The following is a 24,989-nucleotide window of genomic DNA, read 5'->3' as shown; positions in this document are numbered from 1 at the left end:
TCGTCCCTTCCTCTCCATAACTCTCTCTCTCGCTCTCTCTGTCTACTTTTGCGGGAGCAGATCGAAAAAAAATTGCCGCGTATCTGTTTTTTTTTTCGTTCCAAATGTCGCCAAAAGACGATGGTGGAATGGCGCGCCTGCCACTTAAAAGCCTCCCTGCTCTTTCCCGCTCACATCTCATGCTGTTGCTCTCCTATCTCGTTCAACCCAAAATAACTCGCTAGAGGTTTGCTCAAGAGCATTTACATTTACCGCGTTCCACTGGTCCAAGTCCGGTGTTCCAATGCCAGCGCTGCCGTGATGAGGAGAGGCGCATAAATTGAAGCACCCTACTGTAATATTTATAGAACGACGTCGCCCCACTTCACGACCGTTTCATGAGGAACGTCGATCCCATCTAGTGAAATGTTTCGTTGCTATTGCCGTTTGATTTATTAAATTCCGCAAGGAGGTTGCGCTGGCAACAGCAGTCGACGGTTTTCTGCCATTGAGGTGTATTTAATTTGCTATCGAAAAAACCCAGCATCCATGATTTTTTAATAAAGGAGCACTGCAAATATCACTTATGTATTGATTTGCTGCCTTATATATGCGTAATGTTTTGTTCTTGTTCATTGTTGTTGAGAATTAGGAACATTGAGACCGGATGTTGACGTTTAGATTCGGTTGTGAGTATATAAGGCTATTGCGCAACTTTCATTTCTCTTTGGCCGGGTTGGGAATCGAGTCACAGACACACAGACAGACATGAAGAAAGACCAAAATACCTTCGTTTAAGTAGCCCAAGAAAGCCTATGGTCTCTAATAACGTGTTGGAAAGAATGTTTTATCCACAAAAAAACTCCCACCTCCCCTCGCGGGAACTTCTGTGTAGATGCGACGCATAGGCGGAGCGGCGAAGGGAACGCGTTTTATAGCGCGCATAACGTTGAGGGCACTGCGTAAGCTGGTCCCAGTCGATGACGACGTTGGCGTACTTGTAAAGCGGCGTGGACTCTAGGTATTTGAGCCAAGCGTGGATGTTGCTTCGCCGGAGAACGGCACACCGGTTATATGCGCAGCGCGCCCGAAGGAGAGGAAACCGCGGAAGAGAGAGTACTGCACATGCGCCGGCCCCAGCGCGTCTGCCGCGGCTATGACGCAACGTGCCGCGGCTATGACGCAACACAATCCAACACAATCCACTTTAATCCAATCCAATCCAAATCCAATCCAACCGAATCCAAGCCAAGCCAAGCCAAGCCAATCCAATCCAATCCAATCCAATCAAATCAAATCCAATCCAAAGCCCCTCGCGAGAGTGTTCGTTATCGGAGAGGAGAGGGGTGAGCGGCGGAGACCGGCGGAGAGCGCAGCTCGCGCGGCGAGGAGAATGGCAGAGGGGTGGACAACGCCGACAACAACGACGACGACGCCGGAGGGACAAGGCGAGTGAATCAGATGTTCTGCATCTAATACAAACAATGCCGGCGCCCGAACCTCGCGATCGCGGCACGAGCGCTAATTTTACACAATGCCTGCAGATGGAGCAGCATTGCGAACGCGGTAAAACTGAACCAGCAAACCTTGAATGGGTGGACTGAGACAGGATGGGAACAGCGTCACAGGAGGGCAGATGAGACAGGAGAGGCAGTAACGTGGCAGCGGCGACCAACGCCCCTCGGCTTTCGACGCCATTTGCGACACGAGATGCGCCGCCGATTTCTTGTTCCTTGGTGTTTCGTCGTTTCTTTCTCCATTCCCACCATTTTCCACCCTTCCCAACTCTCCCACCTATTAGCGGTGAAGCCTCTTAGGGACACGGGCGGTGGGCGTCTCATGTCATCGTAGTATCATTTAGTCACGGTACTAAAACGCCGGGACATTAAAACACGGGTACTAAAATCCCCGCCTCGCACTATAACGTTTCATCTCCGTGGGCAAACACGCGTCCAAAAAAACACACCATGACACTGTTTTTCCAACGGCTCGCGCTAGAACACTTGAGACTTCAAAGACAGGAGACATTTACATCAAAACTATCTACTTCTACCCCCATGGTTTCGTCTTCATGGGCAAAACGCCAATGCGCCAAAAATGCACTTGCACGCTGCATGCATCGCCCTTCCTCAGTTTTCGCGTTATGGTTTCATCTCCGTGAGCAAAAACGCCCAGCCGGCAAGAATAAACATACTCTGCATGCATGCCCCTCCCAGGTTGCAGGTTAGTGGAGATGACCCAGGATGTTACAACTATTCTACCTGCCCGCATTGCGCTCTGACCCACACTTCAAAAACACGTTCGCCTTGTGTATAGTCTTGTCTGGATCGTTTTAGGTGTATAATGGGGTAGCCGCTTAATTTATTAGGAAAACAAGTGCTAACCTGAGCGCTCATTCATTCACATTTCCTTTTACTGTGTTTGACTTCAAAGATTTTAGAAACTTAAATGGCCTGTCCAGAATTTCGCGTGTTAGTATCTGATTGGTCGATTTAATAAAAGTGTATTGAAAACAACCAATGAATTGTGGCTCTAGAAACACTTGCTGTCTTGGGTTCTCCCTGCACGAGAGTGGCAGTCCGGGAATTTGTCGCCAGTTCGCGCAGGTGAGTGGGGTTATTAACAGTCAGACGAGCCCCTCGTGAAAATTCGGTTCGGAGTGATACAAAAAACGGTATCCTCTAGTTACAAACTTTTCTGCAGGAATTCTCACGTTTTTAACATTTAATGTGTAGATGAAAACCAAGGCTTGCGGGGGCTTTTATATTGAGGAGATGAATTAATATTGTGGTATGAGGGAGATCTCTTATTGGGTAAATATTTGACAACCTTTGGATGTGTAAATGTGTTACGAAAATGTTCATTCTTTTTATCAGAAGTGCCTCCTGTACGGAAGTCATGAAGGATCAGTTTACTCTTAGCACATCAAAATTGTTGAGAATTGGGGCCGTCATTTAAAACGCCACGATTGCTGAAAACTTCTATTTTTCTAAATAAATAAAACTTCTCAATGAAACATTTTTGTTGATTATCCTAGCACCCTTTATAAGTGGAGCGATGAGGTTTGCAGACTTGTACACTAAAGAAATGAAATACAACATATATATCAGCAGCGAAGGTCTAATACGCCGTGCCTATATGCGAAAATATTAGATCCTACACACGATACTGGAAGTTACGGATAAAGGCTACAGCTTCATTTCTCAGGGCGTGTTTTTTTTCAAAGTCTGCTACAACATAAAAACACCCATTAAGCATCAGCTATTTTCCGCTATTGTACGGCCACCATCGTTCGCCTTGATATATAATTTGTTTAGCATTGTGACTGGATTTCTGAGCGGTCGAAGCTTTGCGGGCCGTGGCAGCTCTATATGAAATACCGACCCACCATGGCCCGGAAAGCTCCGACAGTTTTTGTTTGTTATTGAAGGAAATCTCTGTGACGCACGTATAAACAAGGTTAAAAGTTGCACTGCTGTAGAAGTGCACACAATTTCTTCCTAGTTCGTTGCCCCCCCCCCCCTCTAGTTCATTGCCCCCCCCCCCAAGTTTCACAACAAAAGGGCGCGCTGCAAACGCATTGCGAAGGCAGGAAAATTTCAGAAAATTATGAGATTAGAAAAGCCTCGTAGAGAAACTTGGGCACCCTCACTGCTTAGGGTGTTGCTAGTTGTTTTTATCATATACATAAAATCTGTAATTTTCGAAGAATGCTTGTTACTCGTTACGCAGCAATTACTTCGACTTATCTATCGTTAAAGAAAGCAGTGCGGTGGATGTATGCGCACAAACCGCCTCACATCAGATATTTCTATTAAGGGAACCCTACTGCCAGAGATAAAGACGGAAAATTTTTCACACAATCCCAGCGCCACTGCGTATGAGCATCTAAAAGTTCTTGAGCAGCTGGCATACATTTTTCTGTGTACATTTAGGAAACTACACTGCTAAAAAAGTATGTGTCAGGAACATAACAGTTTATTTGTTTTCCGGGCCATTACAGAGATACCACGTACGGCAACTTTAGGTGGAGGAGTACTTGCTTAAGCCACTGTTCTTTCTCTAATCCTCAACCCTAATATGCGGAGATTTGTTTGCTGCGCTCACAGAGGTTCCTTCACAATACGTAGGAAGAGGGAAACGACTGGATGTGGCGCTTGTGGATTTGGTGTTAGTTTTAGTTCTAATTTTGCAGTAATAATTTATTTTTTTCTTTACTGGACGTAACCTAATTGTAGCGTGCATAAAGCGCACTTCTTAACACCTATTCATAAGCATTTATACACATTTGAGCCGTGATTTGTTCACTATAACTAGGACTGTGAAAGCTAGCGGCAAGCCATTGAAGGCGCTGTCTCAATATCTCACTCGCGTTACTTTTTTGCGCTACGTTTCCCATTTTCGAAAAAGTCCTTCTCTAAACCTTTTAAAATGTTTCAAGAAGCAAGATCCGATGTAAAAATTGTTGCACCTTTCCTGGTGAGTGGAGAGGCTGAAATAATGGTGTGCGTCACAGGTGCATAATCGCCAATGACGGGTACGTTTCTTATAAAAAACGTACTTTTCATATACCTGCAATTGGTCCTTTCCGGCTAGGTTTCACGAAGCAGCACTGCTTCAGTTTGGTTTTCCTTGAAAGCAGACATAGCTATTTGCAGTGTACTCTGTCTGTAAGCAACGCTTCTTCGTCTTATAGTAGGCAGTGGTTTGCTTTTAACAAAATCAACCACGGCCGAGTTGTTCTGCCATCTTTCTTTTTATAGCTTCAATTCCATCTCCCACTTTTATTGGAGGAAATACTTTGCGAAGGTCTACCCGTATAGGATTTCCAGCAGCAGTGGCAGAGATAGAGAATGTTTTCACGGTCCAGCCATCTGTGTTCCACTAGATCCTGTACCTCTAGAGCTCCGCAGGATCATGCACAAACACCTTCATGTTTTTCAAACACCTCTTAAGGAGTATTGCCCTGGAGTTTCATCACAAATCTGGACGCCTATTCCTCGCTTGTTCATACGTCAGGATACCAACGGGCTGGTTTGCCCCGGCTAGAAGATTCCTTTAACCGGGCACACGTTTGCAATTGTAAGCTGTGCAGGATAGAATGTGCCTTAGGATAACTGCTGTTACGAATCGGCCAGCGCCGCAGTACTTCCCCGCATCACTCATCGGCTGTGCGGCAAAGCCACTGTGCGCCTTTGAAAACACGCGCCACCATGTCAGTGACAAGTTGCGACAAGCCGCGTCAGACGCTTTGCTCTCGGCGCATTTCAAAACTTCGGCGGCTGGCGGCGAGGCTCGTCTCCACGCTCTTCAAGGACACAGAGGCCCCGTCGATCGCAACGGAGTCCTCCTCTCTCCCCTCTCTCGGACTCAACGCACGCGGAGGCTACCGACGACTACTGAACACTGGAAAGAGCCTTGTTTGTGTCTGTGACGTTCGTGGCGTGTTGCCGCTTGTTGCGTTTGACCGTTATCGCTTTTGGGTATATATAGAGCTGCCCAAGCGGTGTAAACCATTCCTGTTACAGCAGCGAATCGATGCTACCGCTCTGCTCGAGTCCTGTATTGTAACCTCGCCGGTCGGGGCATTGTTTTTTGGCTTCGGCTCACTTCTCGCTATGAAGTAAACAGTTACGTTAGCCTACGGCTTCTGGACTTCTTTACGGCTGCAACAGCGGCCGGCCGCTCGCATCATACACGCTACCACTTGTATGTCGGAGGCCACGGAGCTCAGATCGGGTGCCCGCACTCGGTCGCAACAACTGGTTGGCAGCGGTGAGATGGCAACTTCGTAACACCTGAAGCCAGCGGTGCGAGACCCAACACCACGGACATCAAGGCGGCTACGGACTTCGCAGAATTCACGGCGGTCAAGGGTGAGTGCGGGACGTTTCTTCACTGAGTTTTACCAGGCTTCTGAGGATAGCTGGTAGGGCGTGTGTTTTTGTCGCGTGGGTTATTCGCGCAAAACATTTTTGGAGCAGTGGGAAAGCAGTACTCTAGACCGGCCATGAATTTGAAGGCGTTGAAAAAACCGCAGTTGTTGGAGCTTGCAAAAGAGTTGCGCTTGGATGTTACAGACGCGCTGAGAAACCCAGAGCTGATACAGGCAATACTCGCTGTCGGGGCTGACGATGAGGAGCTGTCTGAGTGCATTGAGCTGATCAATGACAGGGAGACCGCGAAACGTCAGGCTGCAGAGGCTGAGCGTGAGCGAGAAATGCGAGATTACGAGGAAAAGTTGCGATGGTACGACCTTGAGATCGAGGAAATCCGAAGGGAAAGAAAGAGGCTCGAGCGAGAGATACTGCAACGAGAGAACAAGAACATTATTAACGGAAGAACGAGAAAAGCGAGACCTGGGCCATGGCTGCCCTTCGCGGGGACGATAACTTTACTAACACGGTCCCACGATGATGGTGATGGTGTGGCGCATACCCATTGGGAGATTCAACATCCTCCCGCGCCCGCAACGTTCGTATCGGGCCTTAAATAGAAACGCTGTACGGACGCCGAACAAGCAATCCACCATGCTAACAATTTGTTTCCGGTCCATAACGTCAATCCTGGTGAAGCTGCCCGGAAATCCTGTTCCTTTTTTGTCTCCAGCGGTGCATCCATCGTCTCGCAGCTTTCACTACAGCCAAACGCCGCCAAGGTGCAGCAGCCGACAACAAAACAATACTCCAAACCTGCTGAGACGTCTCCAGTCGCTCAGTGGAATACGTGCTTCGCTGAAGCTGTTGCCGTGAAAGTCTCAAGCGTTCATTGCACCTGCAGCTAAGATGCAACGAGTCGGTCGGTGGATTCTGGTCGGTCCTGTGCCTGCCCCGCGTTTGCATTTTATCGGTTTCCGTCTCTAGCGAGCACATTTTCTTGATGAGAACCAAGTCAGCATATGGGTCGGCTGATCTCGGACCAGGCGTCCGCGTCTGCTCGCTGGGACGAGAAAGGGTCATCAAGGGTGGTTTAGACTTTCCACGCTCAGTACCACGGAAGGACTGGCTTCCAGGAAGGTCCGGTAAGGATTCATCCTTCATGAAGTCGGGAACAAAGATGTATTCGAGCACATACGGTTGACGGTCGACCTTTTCTTTCACATCTTCGACTTCACGTTCTCTGTCGTCTGCTCCGGTTACTGTCGCTGAACCTTCTTTGACGGCGACAGGCGCTTTATCATGTGCACCACGCTTATCGTTCGTGCGTACGCTCGAAGATACGTCGTCATTTAGGAAAGGTGAAGCTTCGGCTGTTACGATGGCTTGTTCCTCGACGGACACTTCAGGGGCGCTAGTGGACGAAATACTCAGGGTATTGGGCTCTATCGTATTATCGCGTTCTCGTAGAGGCAAAAAGCGCATCCGCGCGTCGCACGTCGTGTTGGACTGAACAGTTTCTTGAACAGCCGCCTCGGAGCAGTTCTGCGGGCGAGCACTTGGGCTCCCGTTGCTACAAGTCGAGGTTGTGGACGTCGCGATGTGCTGGAAGCGGCAAAATGGGTTTTGGTAGGTTTTCCCCGCGTGATGGGCGTGAACATCAAATCCTCTTCCCGCTGCTTGTCGGACAAGTCGGTGTGATCACGGGACGTCGCCTGCAAATGGTTCCCAAGCCTCTACAGTTGAGGCGACGCACTCTTAGCCGTGCTAACCTGCAGCGTTGGTGGGTCAAATTGCAAGGTGGATGTATGTAAGTCGACGTGAGAGGGGTCACCTGTACGAGTTGCCGTGCGAACACCGTTCGATATAATGGTGAGTGGTCGAGGGAAATTTGGCCTGCTAGGAGTGGCGTTGGTGGTGCCTCTCATGCCGGACGCCTCTGAGACCTTCAAGGCATTGCGGAGCCGGTTGAGGGCGCGGCATATACCTCCTCGGTACGCCAAGGCCTCGAAGTATTCGCGCTCGACTTCCGCATGGTCGATAAGGTCGATAATGCTCTGATCTATCTCGTACATTGTGGCATCTTTGCTCTCCAGAAGGTCAATGGTCGCTAGCAAGTCGTGCGGAGCTTGAGACGGGGCTTCTAGAAGCTCATTCGCTGCCTTGAGCAGTCTTGCAGTAGCTTCGCGAAAGATACGTTGCTGCCGACGCAGCTTATCCATTCGACACTTACTGTCGATCGTCACTGGACGGTCTGGGCCAGCCATGCCGACCTCCGGCTGAGGGCGGTGTGATCAGCAGAAACAGCAGTCAACGGAACGGGGTTCTGGGTACCTCAAGCCGGAGGGGACGTCGGTGGTCTCCTTCGTCGTGTGCGGTCATCCTCCCGGGTTTAGCGGCACCAGAAATATTAACGGAAGAACGAGAAAAGCGAGACCTGGGCCATGGCTGCCCTTCGCGGGGACGATAACTTTACTAACACGGTCCCACGATGATGGTGATGGTGTGGCGCATACCCATTGGGAGATTCAACAAACATAGAGCACAAAATTCAACTCGAGCAGGAAGAAGTGAAGCCTGAGTTAGAATTGTTGCTCGAGAAAGACCTCGTTATCGAGGAAAGCACCGTGCCAGTGCTGCCAGTAGCAGACGCTCGGGAGCGCGAGTCGGAGGCGACGGTTGCGGCCCAGCAGCGCGGCAAGGTTGCTGAGAGAGATAACGACGGCGCATTAGCTCAGACTGTCGGCACAGGCGGCAGAGGGCAGTGCGTGTCCACTGAGTGCGATAATGTGTCGGCGTTTGTTTTGGAGATCTCGGCAGTGTTCGGACGGTTCAAATTCGCGGGAGGCCTCGGGAACGGCTACCGACTTGAACGTGAACATTTCGCGAGATAGCGACGTTTCGCAGGAATGCGTAAACAATGAGGCTACCGAAAGGCCGCACGAGTCCGCTGAAACGGAGGTTGTTCCTTCGGACGGTAGTGCGGAAACGAGCGATGTGGTGGCAAAGCCTGCACCCGAGGCAGCGAACGGTTTGCCCGGTTCAGTTGGGAGTCATGACGATCTCGCCACTGAGCAAGCCGATTCCCTCCTGCCACCAGCTCAGGTAACTGACCTCGAACAACGGCCAGCCGAGCTCGTAGAGATTCCGGGGACGCGCGCAACAGAGCCGTCTTTCGAGACAGGGCAGCCTGGTTGTAGTGTAGTTCTGGCAGTGAGGAAGGAGAACGGGAACACGCTTCGGTTTTCGCGTGCCGAGGCTGTCGCTGAAAGCGCGAGCGACGACGAGGTAGTGACTGTTGGGAACTACAAGGTGTCTAAAGAGCTCGTCGTGCCCGTTTCACTCCCAGCTGATGCTCCCGATGATAGGCCAACATTGGCTGAGCTAGTTGAGGTCCCGGTGTCGCCTGTGGCTGAGCCGAAGTCGGGAACCAACCAGCCAAGAGAGAACGTAAACGCGTTCCGGCGTTTGCGTGCCAAACGCGTTCGTGAAAAGGCGAGCAAGAAGGATAGAGGGAAAATTTCCGCACGTACTTGTGGCGCGTGTTTCAGTGCGGGCACGCGAAGGGACAAAGCCGTGAGCTCGCATCGCGCCAGGGGAACGCCGCCTCCAAAAACGAGTGCGCGCCTCTCGTTTGAACGTTGGAAAATCTCGTTCGCTCCTCCGCGCGCTCGACCTTTGTCGAACAACACGACAGGTGTGATTTCACGCGGTCGCAGCAGTCTCTTTCAGAGAACGAGCGCACCTAAAGTGCGATACAAATTGGGGAAAGCTCGGAGCAATAATGAGAGCTCGAATCGCAGCTGTCAGCGCGAGAAGTGGCCTGTAGACGCCTGACTTTCTCAATTTTATTGTTTTTCCTGGAGCAGGTATCGCCCTTTACGGTTGCATTTTTTGTGTGTGGGGGACATTTCCAATCAGGCGAAATGGCAACTTTCAAGTTGGTCACTTGTCTAAAGTACTGCTGGGCAAAATATAACTAGAGTAGTTAGTTATTAGCGTATTTTATCGCAACTAAAAGCCTGGTACAGCTTCAGTGTGGATTTGTCTTCGCACTTAAAGGCGATGCGGTTGTGTCTTCCTGTGTTGTTCTGTTGCTTGCCTGACCAAGCCAGAGACGTTCTTGGAGAGCCACTACTCGTTCAGTGACCCGCCCGGTGAAGCTCCAACACGGTGTCGTACAGCCCAGGCCTGGAGTCGAGCGTCTGCCGAACACTTCACTTCGACAGCATCCCTCCGGACTACGGTTGAAGACCCTTATCCATCGGGATCTCGGACCCTCGGCGGAGAAGCTGTTACGAATCGGCCAGCGCCGCAGTACTTCTTCGCATCACTCCTCCGCCGTGCGGCAAAGCCACTGTGCGCCTTTGAAAACACGCGCCACTATGTCAGTGACAAGTTGCGACAAGCCGCGTCAGACGCTTTGCTCTCGGCGCATTTCAAAACTTCGGCGGCTGGCGGCGAGGCTCGTCTTCACGCTCTTTAAGGACACAGGTACCCCGTCGATCGCAACGGAGTCCTCCTCTCTCCCCTCTCTCGGACTCAACGTGCGCGGAGGCTACCGACGACTAACGAACACTGGAAAGAGCGTTGTGTGTGTCTGTGGCGTTCGTGGCGTGTTGCCGCTTGTTGCGTTTGACCGTTATCGCTTTTGGGTATAAATAGAGCTGCCCAAGCGTTGTAAACCATTCCTGTTAGAGCAGCGAATCGATGCTACCGCTCTGCTCGAGTCCTGTATTGTAACCTCGCCGGTCGGGGCATTGTTCTTTGGCTTCGGCTCACATCTCGCTATGAAGTAAACAGTTACGTTAGCCTACGGCTTCTGGACTTCTTTACGGCTGCAACAGCGGCTGGCCGCTCGCATCATACACGCTACCACTCGTATGTCGGAGGCCACAGAGCTCTGATCGGGTGCCCCCGCATGGTCGCAACACTGCGGTAGTAGCCTTGCTGTGCGTCAGCAACCGTCACTCTACGTCGTGTCACCTTATGGATATAGTGCGACGCTTAATTGCTAAAAAGCCGTGGCACTGACACTCAGGAATGCTCATTGGTTATAGTCAGCGTTTTCTTGAAATATATGGCTGTCTCTGGCAGACTTGATAACGCCGCCGCGTAGCCCTTTTCGAAATCGGTGTGCGCGCGCTTCCACTTTTTTATGGGGCATAAGGCGTGCCGTTGCGGAGGGCTCCGGAGTACTTTTTACCAACTGGAGATCTTCAACGAAGGCAGAACAGTCAAACAGTTGTACGTTTTCGATTTTTACCTCCTTAAAAAAAGTGGGCACAGCGGCCGGGAATCAAAACCGCGTCCGTGGGCCCAGCAGCACTATGCCCTATCCACTGAACCACCACGGCGGGTTGTGCTTTTACTCCAGCTCACACAGAAAACTTGGGGCGTTCATAGGTATGCTCCCATGAGAAAACCCTGTTTGCAAGCGCGCGGTGGGTCCGCAGTTCTGCATTGTTCCTAATAGCTAGGATCAAATAGTACAGCGTGTAATTCCCCAATGAAAGGGACGCTGTCCGCCTGTACGTTCTGAGAATAATCTAGTACCACTATATTTTTCCGTCATAAGATAGTGGTGAAACAGTGTGATGGTGATGATGAACACCGTCTGATGTTCTATTTAGCCCCCTAGTAGCAGATGGAAGCAATGTAAGTAAACGTTACGTCCTTAGTTGTCGGGTTGTTCGAACCCACGCTGCTCTTACTCAAATGCCCTCGGTTGCGGTTCTAGCAAGACTTGGGTGTAACGCAAGGCAAGTTTCCTTGAAGTTTCAAGTTAAACCGCATAGCAGTGCCCACACCCTTTCCGTGGCAATCGCATCGCCATTGTGATCCATCGACACGACATTTTGAAGCATACGTGGTAGGTAACACAGCCGATTGTAGAAATTTGAAGAAAGCAGGCTCGCATTTGGATGAATGCTCACTATTTGTAACATTTCTTTTTATTTAAACTCAGACAAACCTGAAGGCCTAGCTATGCATCGATCAGAATTTGCCATTAAGTAACACGTGTTAAATCGGAAGTCCGTAGAAGCCCGCAACGTACACTTTGTGTAGGCCCTTTGTGAGAGCTCTTTAAAAATGCCGTGTGATGTGTCAGAAGGAGTACAAGGATTCTGCTGGAGGAATAATATTTACGCCAAGGTTTATCACCTAATAAAAAACGAAGGTAGTTGTTCAGTAACGTTTCTTGGACTTCCACGTCTTGTAATCCCAGCATTTTCCGAGCATACATTTCTAAAAAAGGGAAAACAAAAGTATTAGGGAACTATCTTTTTCTTTGGAAATAATTGTGAGCACATAAATCATCTGCATACAATTTTACTGCGGGGTTTTGATAAGTAAAAATCTCCCAAAACATCCAGGGTACCGTAAAAGAGGCTATGCTGGTACATAATAAAAGCCTCCTTTATGCATTTTACATGACTAGTTCGCCGATAAATGCAACCGTCGCGTACGAACGTGCTTGGTAAGTTTTGTTCTTTAAGTTTCTTTAACTTTCTTTTTCTTAATCTTTCTTTAACTATGCAAAACCAAATACATATTGAAAATTCAGATTTCACTCTAAAGTAATATAATAGGGTCAGGGGTAACGTCATATTGGCCACCACAAAAATATGGATACTAGTGTGTTAACTGCTCACTATAATTCTAGGGGTAGGATCAAAAGGACATATAGGCCCTACTATAATGGCCCTGCCATGTTTCGTGGTAGTGGCTCTGGTCGGCGGGCACCATTTGCTCGCAGTAACTTTTGGGATGGCGAGGGATGGCCGGAAAATGGCGAGGGAATCGTCACTGCTTTATTGGTTTTCTTTTTTATTTGAATATTTCTTTGAAGTTCGCGACAAACTTGGTTTGGTAGCCTTGTTTATAAACCCATACTGTCTCTAGTCTTCATGACAACCTTTAGACATCTTTTCACAGTCCTTCCTGGAACGAACGGAATCAGTCGTTAACCTATATTTTGGTAATTTATTTGACAGACGACTTTGGTTTGATACCTGTATGCCACAACTGCAGAGCCCGGAGTGCAGTGTGCGACAGTGGACCACGATGCCTAAGGACTCGTTGGTTACGTCCAGGGCACGCACCGTGGCCACCTATGGTGCCCCACGCCCAGGCCTCCCGTTGTTGCAACCAATCCAGGCCTCGCGGAAGCACGGCTGTCCGCTTCCGATGTTAGACGAGATGATTATATGGCTGATGGTAGGTTCAGGGTTGTTGCGAACCAGGGTAGCGTAGTCGAAGTAGACCCTCGTTGGTGTTGTGCCGGGGCAGTCATGACGAAAAAGTTGAAGGAGAAGAAAACTTTATATACAAGTATTTACATCTCGGTATCAGGTAACTGGCAGTGCATTCCGGCGCTTGAGAGATTAAACAGGCCCGTTGGGTACGTTCCCCTTCACCCTTTTTCTTGGATGATGTCAGGACGCACCAATCACAAAATCATTGCACTGATGGTAGTGCGCCCACGCACAAACGAACCAACAAACACACAAACACACACACACAAGCACACACACGAGAAACACGCTCCTCTACTGCGCAGGTGAGCGTTAGGTTGCCGCCGCCGTGGCAATCCGCCTGGGGTTGGAGCCTCCTTTGTCCTGGTGATGTTGCACCACCATGAAGACGTCTTGCATCCCTCTGTCTTAATATTCTTCGAGTGGCCTGTTGAACACGTCTCCAGCGTCGTCAAACACGCCACAAAAAGGGCATGACAAAAGATGCGGGGGCACGCCGCTGAAGCTCTCAGAGTAGGGCGCCAAGCACTGCTATTGTCAGCACCGCCGCTGGCCGGTTGGTGCTTGAGGGGCCACGAGGTCGCTGAAAGGCTATTGACAAGTAGCCACATGGTTCGCCTCTTTGAACACGCCGGGTCATGGAATGTCGATGGCAGCAGGTTCTTGGTGGTTTACCCGAGCGCTGAAGCCGGGTTGCGTAACAGCATCGCAACAGGGTGCTCTCGTTAAAGCGCGCCATAAAAACAGTCCACACGCACGCGTGACTTCTTTGTTGCCTGGATAACCTCCGCTGCCGTTGCTGGCAGTAGCGTGAGCAGTGTATTTCCAGGATTTCTCGATATTGAGCCAGAGGGACTGGATATTACCGTGTAGAAGGACTTGAATAAATCTATTATTATTATTCTTATCATTACCACAAAATCACAGGCCATTATCTCAGAAATCCGTTTTAAAAAAGTAGTTTCCAATTTTACGTGGCAGAAGGGCACCTGGGCTCTCAGACGCTCCATAGTAAATGGCTGAAAGCCATTTTGAATTACGCGGGGATGTTTAACTTGTGTTTATTCTCAACGCAAGTGCGCGTTTATTGTTTCTCCTATATCTTAGCAAGGCCACTGTGGCCGGATAAAACTGGGTTCCTGGAATCACAAGCACGACGGCTAAGCTATTGAGCTAATGCTGCTGGAACAAAACCATAAATGGGAGTCAGAGTTTGTCGCGAACGGGAAAATGTTGATCATTTGTGGTTCATTGGGACAAACCGTCGCGCACGAGGTTGCATAGCGAATTGCATTCAGGACTATGCTGTGGCTACGACAAGACATCATGCCTTCTGCCTTCTGCATGCCTTCTGAATTCTTCCTCAATGCAACATTCATACGTTCCTTTCTCGTTCCCTTTTTTCCCGACCCTGTCCCCCTATGTTAACTACGACCTCTTTCCTTAACAATAAATTCGTTAACTGTTTCATTAGCCATGACCGAAGCGCGGTGGCTCAGTGACTTAGGCACTGTGCTGCTGAGCCCAAGGACGCGAGCTCGATTCCCGGCCGCGGCGGCCGCTTTTCTCATGGAGGCGAGAAGCGAAAACGCCCGCTTGTTCGCGATCACGGCGCATATTCAAAATCCCCAAGTGGTCAAACTTAGTCACGAACTCTCAACTATGGCGCGACTCATAGCCTGTGTTGATTCGGCGCGTTAAGCCCCACTTTCAATCAATCAATCAATCAATCAATCAATCAATCAATCAATCAATCAATCAATCAATCAATCAATCAATCAATCAATCAATCAATCAATCAATCAATCAATCAGTCAATCAGTCTGTCAGTCAATCAGTCTGACAGTCAGTCAGCCAATCAATCAATCAATCAATCAATCAATCAATCAATCAATCAATCAATATAGTGTCACTTCTCGCAACGACTTGCGATTTTCGTTAAAAATTAGGGTCTTAGGCAGTGGTTGAAATTCGACGTTGAATCACAGCAGTGGGAAACGCAGTAGTAAAGTATCACTTTACTTTGGGGCCCATTGCGATGAAGCTACACTATTTTACGTTGAGCGCCGTAGTGGAGGGCTTACGATTAATTTCGACCAAATGGCGAGCTTTAACGTGTGCCGAAATATGGACATACGGCTTCCTCGTTTTTCTACTCCATCAGAAAACCAGGCACCGCGGCGGGGATCGAACCAGCGTTCTTTGGGTGAGCAGCACAATACCTTAGCCACTGTACCACCTACTCGGCTGTAAAGTAGCAGTGAAATTTGAATTCTTCCTGTACAGGGGTTTTGACAATTAGAGTAATAAAAGTTCTTGTTTCCGAAAACTTAACACAAAAAATATTACAAAAGAACGTGGACATCATTTTCCGCACATTATTTCAAAATACGTTCAATTTAGCCACTTACTTTTTCTCCGGTCCTTTTTTGGTCACAGGGTGTCCCATCAGGTACTCCAAGGTAATAGCTGCTCGTCCCTTGACAATGCACCTGACAATGCTGCACTCCGTAAACCTGTGGATAATGCGTAAAAACGTAGTGGCAAATAACAAAAATCATTCCTCGTAAATGCAAACCTTTCAGGGAGTCAAAATAAGGCTTACTCACCCTATCGTAATGCATGCTCTTATCATAGGAGTACAGGCCTTGGCAGTACTTTTCACCTGACGTGTGTTGTCCTGGAAACACACGTTGCTTGATGCTCCGATGAGCGCGCCAGCTCAAGCATCCCCATTTCCGCTGACTGCAGCAAAAATGCATCAAAGGTAACATTTAAATGCCTTCTCTGGGCAAAAAATCCCTATTTTAGATTTTGAAACTGATTACTTTCAACATTATCAATTCCGTTGCTTAAATGTACACCTCGCATTGGTTATCTTCGTTTCTTAAAAATGCCACAAGATGGACGCTGTAATGATGTCAGCGCAGTAGGCTTTCCGAGGGAGGCTTTCGAATAGATGACGTTATTTTTAACGGTGATATTGCATCGCAGCGGCACGAAAATGTATTTTTTGGGGTTTTGAGTACAAAAAATGTGTACTTTTAAACCTTGATTACGGATAATTATTTCAAAGGTGCCTGTGGTCAATAAAATCGATTGCGCGTGCTTGACAATGAAACGTACCTGAGCAAATTTTCCATATCTCTTCGACAGCACTCGGAAAATGTGTACTGTCGTTCATCCTTGAGGTCGTAACTCATTATATATCCTTCATCCCATCTGCACTGCGTAGATCCTCGGTGTCCCGGTAGTTCTCTCACTGGTCCCGATCCGTCGTGAACGCAACCTAGACTTTAAATAAAAGATTACAGGAATTACTTTCAGAGTTTTGCCGAATAACTTTTTTTTATTTCTGTTCACTGATCACCCGTTTCATAAATTCTTGCCAGCCCACTTTGTCTACTCTACATTTCAATCCACCATCAGTCAGAGGGTTTACTTGCGTCATAATTTTAATCGAAGCTTGAGATAAAGAAACGCATGATATAGCAACCACGTCATAACAATTTAGTGTCAGCTGTAGTCGCTACCGGGAAGCTCCGTTATGTTCCGGCCGATAAGCGTTTTTTGAAGTCGTCGTGCGGTTGTGAACTTTGATGTAGGAATATCACGCCCCATTACGTCAATGGCTGTGTTCGAGTACTTACGGGATATAAAATGCGTCATTTAGCTCTTGAATATTCCAATTTAGCTTTTATTAAGCAGAACCTAAAGTGTAAACGCGAGTTGGCCTATATTGGTAGACTTTACAGTCGGGCATAAAAATGCAAGTAAAGCTTATTATTTGAACTTTAGTACTTCCAGTTTGTGATTAATTCCAACTGTACACCTTAGTCCAGAACCTCTCCATAGAACACGGCGTGTAAAAAAATAAAGCCGTTCCACTCAGTGTGAAAGCTGCTGGAAGTGCAGAGCAGTGATTCGCCATAATGGGCTGTAGCACCGTTACCACCTCACTGCAACCTCCCAATGGAAAACAGATTTCCCGCCTTCGCAGTGCTCGCGCACGCCCAGCCTGAAACGGCGCCAGGGGGAGTTCTGTTGTTTTTGTGCTTGCCTTTCCTCCCGCACGTGCCGGCGTTGCACCGCCACTTTTTTCGCTTACTATCGTAAAGACCAACCCAAGGAGCGTTCCCAACTAAGTGAACGCAGGCGCTGCCGGTCATTTACGTACATTTATCCTCAAATGCACCTGCAGTTTTTTTTGCGCAAAACAACCAAGAGATGTATGACAAGCGCCAGTGGTTCGCGAGTTTCGAACGCGTATTACTATATAAACCGGTTGGCTTTCAAAGCCTCCGGGCTACGCTGCGTGTAACAGCGGTGTTTGTCTGGAAATAAAGAAAAATAAAGCGACGAGAGCCCCTACGACGGAACGCCGTGTGGCTCTGCTTGGGTCCAGCGAGCGAGCTGCGACGACAAGATGAGCCTCTAAAGTTCTCTTCACTTAAAAACCCGTTAGCTTAAACGAGATCAGTTGGCGCCACGGATATGGCGAGTTACAGGTCACCCCTCCGCAATCTCGGCGCCTGTCACCGAGCCAGAAGTACGCCCCACTGTCTGCGGACGAGGCTGCGTCACCTGCGGAAGAGGCTGCATCGCCTACGGAACAGGCAGAGGGAACCCTGCCACATGCGGTGATAGATGGCGCAACCGACCCCATCGCGGACGTTTTGGAACAGGTCAGGGTGGACGCCAGTGCAGTCGTGTGTGCTGCACTCGGTCATGAAGCCCCATTTCTCTCATCAGAAGAGCAGACCCTATCGCTGAAAGTGACAGCCAGGAAGAGTACGACGTAGCACCCGTCCGGCCACCGTTTGCAGTAGAGAAATGTCTCCACCCTTCAGTTTTAAAGACGGCGACGACCAGGCCGTCCATCATATTGGAATTGAGAGAAAATTGCCGGCTTCCTCATTCAAGGAAAAATGACCTACTGCAATCACGATATTTCTGACGCAATAAATTGCTGGCGTGCACTACGGATTTTGAGGGGCACTGTCTCGTCCTTTATTCGTTAATTGTAGTGTTTAACGCGCCGTCGCAACGCAGGCGATGAGGCGCGGCGTACTGGATGGTTTCGAATTAATTCTGACCACCTGGGGAAATTCAACCTGCGCCGGAATTTCGTACACACGGACGTTCTTGCGCTTCGCGCCCATCGGAAAAGCGGCCACCGCGGTCGGGAGTCGAACCCGTGTACTCATGCTCAGCAGCACAACGCCTTGGCCACTGAGCCCCCGCGGTGGGTCCACTGTCCTCTTCTTCTTGGCATTGGTTAGTTCGAACTTGCTGCTTCCCGTACCATTTGAAATGACGAGCTTTAATTATACAGCACATTGAGCCGAGGTACCTGATTAATAACACGGAACAAAACTAAATATTTCGAAACAGGTACCACTGCCCCATACACCTTCCGGCATTACGTTTCGTCACTTCACCTACCTTGAAGAGGTATGCACGGATGGTGGATTTTTCCGAAACACATTTCCTCCTAAAACACTTAGGCTGGAGAAAGATATGTGAAATTAATGTATCTTTAGCCTGGAAAAGCACATGTTAAATACATTTCTCTAAATTTAGGCGAGAAGTTTTACTCGCGAAGCCTACATTGCAGGCCAGAATCTCAAGTAGCAAGAGGTATAGAACATAATGTCCCATCTCAGGTGGTAGGCAGGTTTCAGTTTTGATATCGTTGAAATGTCTGGCGTCGCTTGCAAGGGCACTCAGAAAATACATGCACGCGTTTAAACGAGAGAGTCTATTGTACCTACTATTACTAGCACATATGTATGCTACAGAGAGCAATGAAATCTGTACAAATTAGAGCATTTCACTTGAAAGGAGATGATCGACAATTTCTTGAGAGGTTGTGGGTGTATTTTCAGGAAACGCTCCCACGCGGCTGCACATCGCTAAAAGCGACGCCAAGGTAAGGAAGCCCCGCTCACTAACTCTGCGTGTGCGGCGCCATAATAAAATGAAATGAAACAACAATGTTTATGTGACTCGCTTCCCATCTTTGCCACGGCAAAAATTTTAAAGCAACAGGCACGGAGGAATGTCGTTTGGAAATAGTGCCCCAACTTGCTTTGTCCACTTTGTGACGTGATCTTCAACTTCTCAAAATATATAAAGAAAACGGGAGAGGAAGTGCCAGCTTAAGTATTCCTCTATCAGCAAACAAGGCATTTGCGTAAAAAACGCCCTGAAAGTTTCGAAACCTGTTGCATTTTGCAAAGGTTGTTTATCGTTTGCTGTCCATTTGAATGTATCAGATAAATATTTTGTAGGCTTGGGAACTTTTGATCCCCGTTTCAGTACTTTTGCCAAAGGTGCATCAGACCATGTCGATGTGCCAGTCTCCCTTTCATCGCTTTCAGATAAGCCAAAGATCAAGACAGCGCCTAGTTCTCGCAATTTTGCAACTGTAGTGTGAGGTCTCACTTTTCATGTGCGTTCAGTGATACTGAGGGTTTCACTCTGTTTATTCTAAGCCTCTTACTCTCCTTTGCTTACAGGTGTACAGGTGTATTTTTTTACTGCGAAGCTTCATATGGAAAGAATCCAAGCTTTTTCTTTCGAAGTGGAGAATTAGCTCGTCTTAGCCGCTCCACTGCTCTCCCTCACGCTCCAACGACACGTGTTGCACAAGTTTTATATCTCTCGCCTCCACCTTTCCCCTCTTTACAATTGGCGCAATGTGCTGATAACGGCAATGTTGTCATTATAAGTAATTGGACTTCCAACTTGCCACGAGACGAACTCTTGTGGTTCACTCGGAAGAATAAAGAAGGAGCGGAGGCACGCACAGAGGCTCTCATGGGCCCAAAAAACTGAAAGCCGCTGCCCCGGAACATACAACCGCCGCTCTTGCCCTGCCAAGTTTCATACTGCCAGCAAGCTCCGCATATTTCCCGAATGAAGAGAAACGTGTCCGCCCCGAATTTCTTACTAACCAATAGGGATATTACACAAAATAACTGCAGCAGAACCCCCCCATACCAAACCCCAGCCTACGCCTCATCTTCTTATGTGTTTACTTCTCCAAGAGCTCCTGGAGGGAGTTTTCGACCGGCTTCTTTCAGGTATAATCCCGCACACCAGCGGTTGCTCCGTTAAGCGTGCATTCGGGGGGAGGGGGGAAGCATTCAAGAGCGGGGAGTCTTCACGCGCCCACTCTTGACATACCCGCTCTTCTCGGGGGAGATTGTAACGTGGAGGTCTTATAGCGCAACCCTACCTGACCCCAACCCTCCGTGGTGGAGTCGATTGGGTTGGCCTTTTACACAGCCAGTAAGGTGCTTGCGACGCGTTTGGAAAATGAACATCTCTTTGCTTGTCCTCTAGAATAAAGCTTGGGTCTCTCTAAGTTTATTTCAGCTAATCAGCTTGGAATTGTTCTGAATAGCAACTTAGAAACAAACGTGTTGTGTTTCGTGTGCTCCATGCAGTGCGTGTAGTTTTGCTTGTTATTCTTTCTGACAGACTGGAAGGGCGCAGGTTTTAGCCTTTTTGGCCATGTACGTATCAATATAAGACATTTCCGTAAATAAATGACTGCATGACGGAGTTTGTCCTGTGGGCCTTTCTGTCATCCTCATTTTTTTCCTTTGTGTACAGGATTGTGAATTACCAACCAGCCCTAGCCTTCCCCCTCCTGAGCTAGAAAAGCCGTTGTGCAACAGAAGCGCCGTCAAGAAAAACGTGATGCAACCATTTCTGAAGTTGATCTAAGAGGCAAAAGGAACCTAACGTGCTCGGCAATAGCATGGGGTTAAGCCCACCTCGTGTTCTCCAAAAAGCATTCATAGCGACTTGCGACCGAACGAGCATCCGTCCCTACTAAGGGTTGATGACAACTCAACCAGGAGTCGTGGAACAGCAAATAGCGTTAACAGGCACCTTGAATTGTAAACTCATGAGAGATTCAAATGTAAATCCGTGTTGTATACTGGTTTTCAATGTTTCTGAAAGAGAACTAGGAAAACAACGGGAGTTTGGTGACGTTGCAGTTGAATGGCAGGCCAGAGTGATTGAGGCACGATGGGATCGGCGTCAATGTCGTCATTTAACCCGATCGCGATTGAACCGAAACGCGTAGCCCGAGCTATTACAGTCACGAACTGATTACAATAACAACAATGAACGTTAGTAATGAAGATGTAAAATAAATGTACAATTTTGCTGTGCGCAATTTTGCCGTCTCTAAGTAGGCTAAAAAGAAAGTAAATAGTTACCAAGAACTACTCAAACAGTAAGATAAGCTCCAAGCGAACCATTGATAAATAATGTATGCCGAAAGGCAACAAGTAAGCTCATGCGCACTACCAATTAAAATCGCAAAATGCACAGTAATATTTTTTCACGAGCCACTCCTTTTCACAAAACGACCGAAATTTAGCATTACAAATGTTGGCGTTTTAAATCCTAGCAAACGATGGTTGTTTCGAGACAAAAATTGTTTCAGCGTTAAGGAAGCAAATCTTACTATAGTGACTGCGGCAGTATCATGAATTAAAAATGGAGAGATATGTGCATGCGTTTTTTTAGTTGCAGATACCACTAGAAAAAAGCATTTTAATTTAATACGCTAGAAAACAGTGGATTAAATTGCGAAACATACACGTGTTGACTTGTTTTCACGCCGGAGTAGGAACTGCAGAGGTTTGAAGTGCAGAACAGTTTAGGCGCTCGCCTTTTCGTCCTAGCTCGCTCGCTCGACCCAAGTATATAGAGCACTAAGGCGGCGTCCCGAGGTAACGCTGTTCGCGGCGTACCTCATAGGCTTCGAAAGGCAAGCAGTTTATATAATCATAAGCCTTCCAAACTCGTGAAACGCTGGCGCTTGTCATACATCTTCCCGTTGTTTAGCTCAAAGAAAACTGCAGGTACATTTGAGGCAAAATATGCGTAATTAACCAGCAGCAACGAATTGGAGCATAATAAATTTTAGTTTAGTAACTTCCCAACCAAACAGAAGTCTGTCAAAATGTTCACCTTAAAGTTTCACCAGCAGCGCCCGCGTTATCTAGTTAGGAACGCTCGCTGGGTTGGCTTTTGGGATAGTAAGCAAAAAAAGTGGCCGTGTAACGCCGGCACAAGCGTTGAAAAAGCAAGCACGAAAAGAACAGAACTCCCGCTGGCACGGCTTCAGGAAGGGGGCGCGCGAGCACTGCGAAGGCGGGAAATTTGAAATGCTGTGGTGGAAGCAGTGAGCGGATAACGGCGCTGGAGCTCATCATGGCGAATTACTGCTCTGCACTTCCGATAGCTTTTACGTTTAGTGGAACGGTTTTAATTTGTTAGGTTCGAAATATAACTACTAAAGTACCCTTGCATGAGCCTTCATTATATAACCACTTATAAATGTTAATGCCGGCACCCAGATGCGACTTCCTAGTCTAAGTATACTTTTAACCTGTAAGCATCCGAATACAAGGAATTTGAATTTTAAACCTGTCTTGCACTTACGAGTGACCTATTTCATGGGAAACCGTGTAAACGTTGTAAAACGTAGTGGGATAGTCTTCGCTAAGTCCCACTTTGTAGTCTTGGCAAATTCCGCCGATGTACGTGTAACCTGAAGGGAGAAAGGGAGTGGTTACTCTCTATAAAACTTAAGTGGCCGAAAGCTTTCACTCTCAAATACTGTGTGCCGCCAACACTTGCTATAACATTTGTAATTCAGGAATACGAGAGTCATAGCTTTAAAAAGCGCAGTTGCTGCCAACACTTGTGTGTTTCGGAAATAGCAGTTTAAGCATCATCAGTATGCCGCAACGTCATAAAGACGTTTACATATGCAAGTGAGACCGGAACTATGTGGGGACACATATTTTCTGAGGCTATAGCAGGGCTCTAAGCCCTTCTAGTTGGTACATCGCCTCGTGTAAAGCAGCTCTCACATTAATGAAAATGCGGCCATATACACCATGAAGATGCTTAAAGAGTGAACATTAACTAGCGGCTGATACTTTAGGTGTCACGTGTGGGTGCCACATTCCGAAGTGATGTGCGGTCGGTGTTTGTCATTGCCACGTTGAATCTGCTATGCCCGGTATGCAGCCACCCCTTCCAGCCCTTGTTGATTGTGCTGTGTTTCATGCAGTAGCTCGCTATACAAGCCCTGTTGCGAGAGAAACTATTTGTCGCTCCTTCCATTACGCCCTTCCCACTTACCAGTGTCGGTACATGCGAGAATGTGGCTACGTCACATTTACACCCAGCCAGTTTGGCTTGGTTTACTCATATCTGCTCTGTAACCTCGTGTCCCACGCATGTGCTTGGCGTTGCGCAGGAATAGCTTTCTTAGTACACGAAACCTTGGGATTTTTTCCTAGCCATAGAAAGCCCCGATTTAAAATGGCACACAGCAAACTCAGGACATGCCTCTTAATATACGCATATATCTGAGTTCTCTATTTTAAATTATTCAGTTCATATTTAGTGTCGTGTTCTGTTCTTTTAACTCCGTTTTTTTGTATAATGTTCCAGCTGCTTTGTACAACGATTAGAGGGTATGTTATTGTAAGCGACTTGAACTCCACGAAAAAATCACATAAATGTTTGCCAGCAGCGTCTGAGAGCTGCACCCCGACTATAATACGGCACCACCCACACCATTGAAAATGACTAGGTTCACAGATGTTGCGCATGTCCGCATTTAAAATATTTTACCCTCATTATGTCTTTATAAATCATCATCACCATCATCAACAGCCTATTTGGGTCCACTGCAGGACGAAGGCCCCCCCCATTGACCTCCACCAATTTCTGTCCTATGCTGCCCGTGTCCATTCCTTGCCTCCGAATTTTCTTATTTCATTTTTCCATCGAGTTAATGGCCTTTCTCTTCTTCTAGTCCCTTCTCATGATGTACATTCTGTTGTCCTTGTGGTCTACCTGTTTTCCGCACAGCCTACCGCATGGCCAGCCCAAGACCATTTCTTTTTCCTAACCTGGACTATGATATCATCTATCCGAGTTTGTTCCCTAATCTAGGTAGCTCGTTTTCTGTCCCGAAGTGTTACTCCTAACATCGTGCTCTCCACGGCCCACTGAGCGGACCTAAGCTTGCTTTGTAATTGTTGAGTGTCGCCGCTTTTCCGCGCCGTATGACATTTCCCGCAGGACGCATTGGTTGAACACCTCTCTTTATAAAGCTGATTATTAAATCTCCAAGTCCGGGATCCAACATGCCACATGCTTACAGCTCCGTGTCCTTGAATGACAATGTTTGTTTACAAGGTTTTCAAAGAGGACAAAGTTAACAACACGTGGATGCCGCCAAAATAACGTCATCGATTAAGATTCTCATCTTGCTCCATGGTAATGTACAAGTTGAATCGAAGGAAACTGATTCTCCAAAACACGGATATGCACAAAACAGTTTTGGGTCATTTTTTTGCACATTTACGTTCCCTTTTTGCGAAGTTCTACATCCATTTTTGCAGAACTTGACTTTTCTTTTTAATGATTGTATTTGTTGTCGGTTTGTTGGGGTGTAGTACCTCATTACAGATTACCAAGTTAATTCTAACGGGCCTTGTAATGCCAGTAGCTACGCTGTTGTGTCGCATCCCTCCCCACTGCTTTTGGGACCGATGGTTGCAATAAATTACATCTTGCTCGTTCGTGGACAAACACATGGGTATCTGATGCTCCTAGGGTACCTCCTATATTGGGCTAAAGCGCGACGGGAAAGTTACAATGCCCTCTCAAGAAACAACATGATTGTTTTACAATTATCGCTTCCTTGATGGATCAAATGAAGCCAGTTAAAACTTCCCTATTCTAGAAGCAAGAAATCACTGCCCTCTGTACGGAGACTTTGGAGAAATAAACAGCACGTAACATTCTAACAGCACGTAAC

At 47.7% G+C, this 24,989-nt stretch overlaps 1 protein-coding gene across 1 annotated transcript in view; it reads right to left on the bottom strand.

The window, feature by feature from the left end:
* Positions 1–11,968: 11,968 nt before the first annotated feature.
* LOC144141814 (venom metalloproteinase antarease-like TserMP_B) overlaps positions 11,969–24,989 on the bottom strand; it is a 35,254-nt gene continuing 22,233 nt past the window's right edge. Inside the window, exons 5-9 of the mRNA XM_077673305.1 lie at positions 22,589–22,697; positions 16,241–16,408; positions 15,724–15,859; positions 15,526–15,630; positions 11,969–12,104 (exon numbers count right to left, since the gene is read on the bottom strand). Of these exons, the coding sequence (XP_077529431.1) occupies positions 12,045–12,104; positions 15,526–15,630; positions 15,724–15,859; positions 16,241–16,408; positions 22,589–22,697 (578 nt within the window). The 3' untranslated portion in view covers positions 11,969–12,044. The remainder of the gene's footprint in view (positions 12,105–15,525; positions 15,631–15,723; positions 15,860–16,240; positions 16,409–22,588; positions 22,698–24,989) is intronic.

Source organism: Haemaphysalis longicornis, unplaced genomic scaffold (assembly GCF_048455015.1).
Source record: "Haemaphysalis longicornis isolate Haplotype H1 unplaced genomic scaffold, Haemaphysalis longicornis Haplotype H1 scaffold_6, whole genome shotgun sequence".
Classification (NCBI taxonomy): Eukaryota; Metazoa; Arthropoda; class Arachnida; order Ixodida; family Ixodidae; genus Haemaphysalis; species Haemaphysalis longicornis.
The sequence above is the reverse complement of the archived record's forward strand: the minus strand, read 5'-3'. Positions and strand labels throughout refer to the sequence as shown.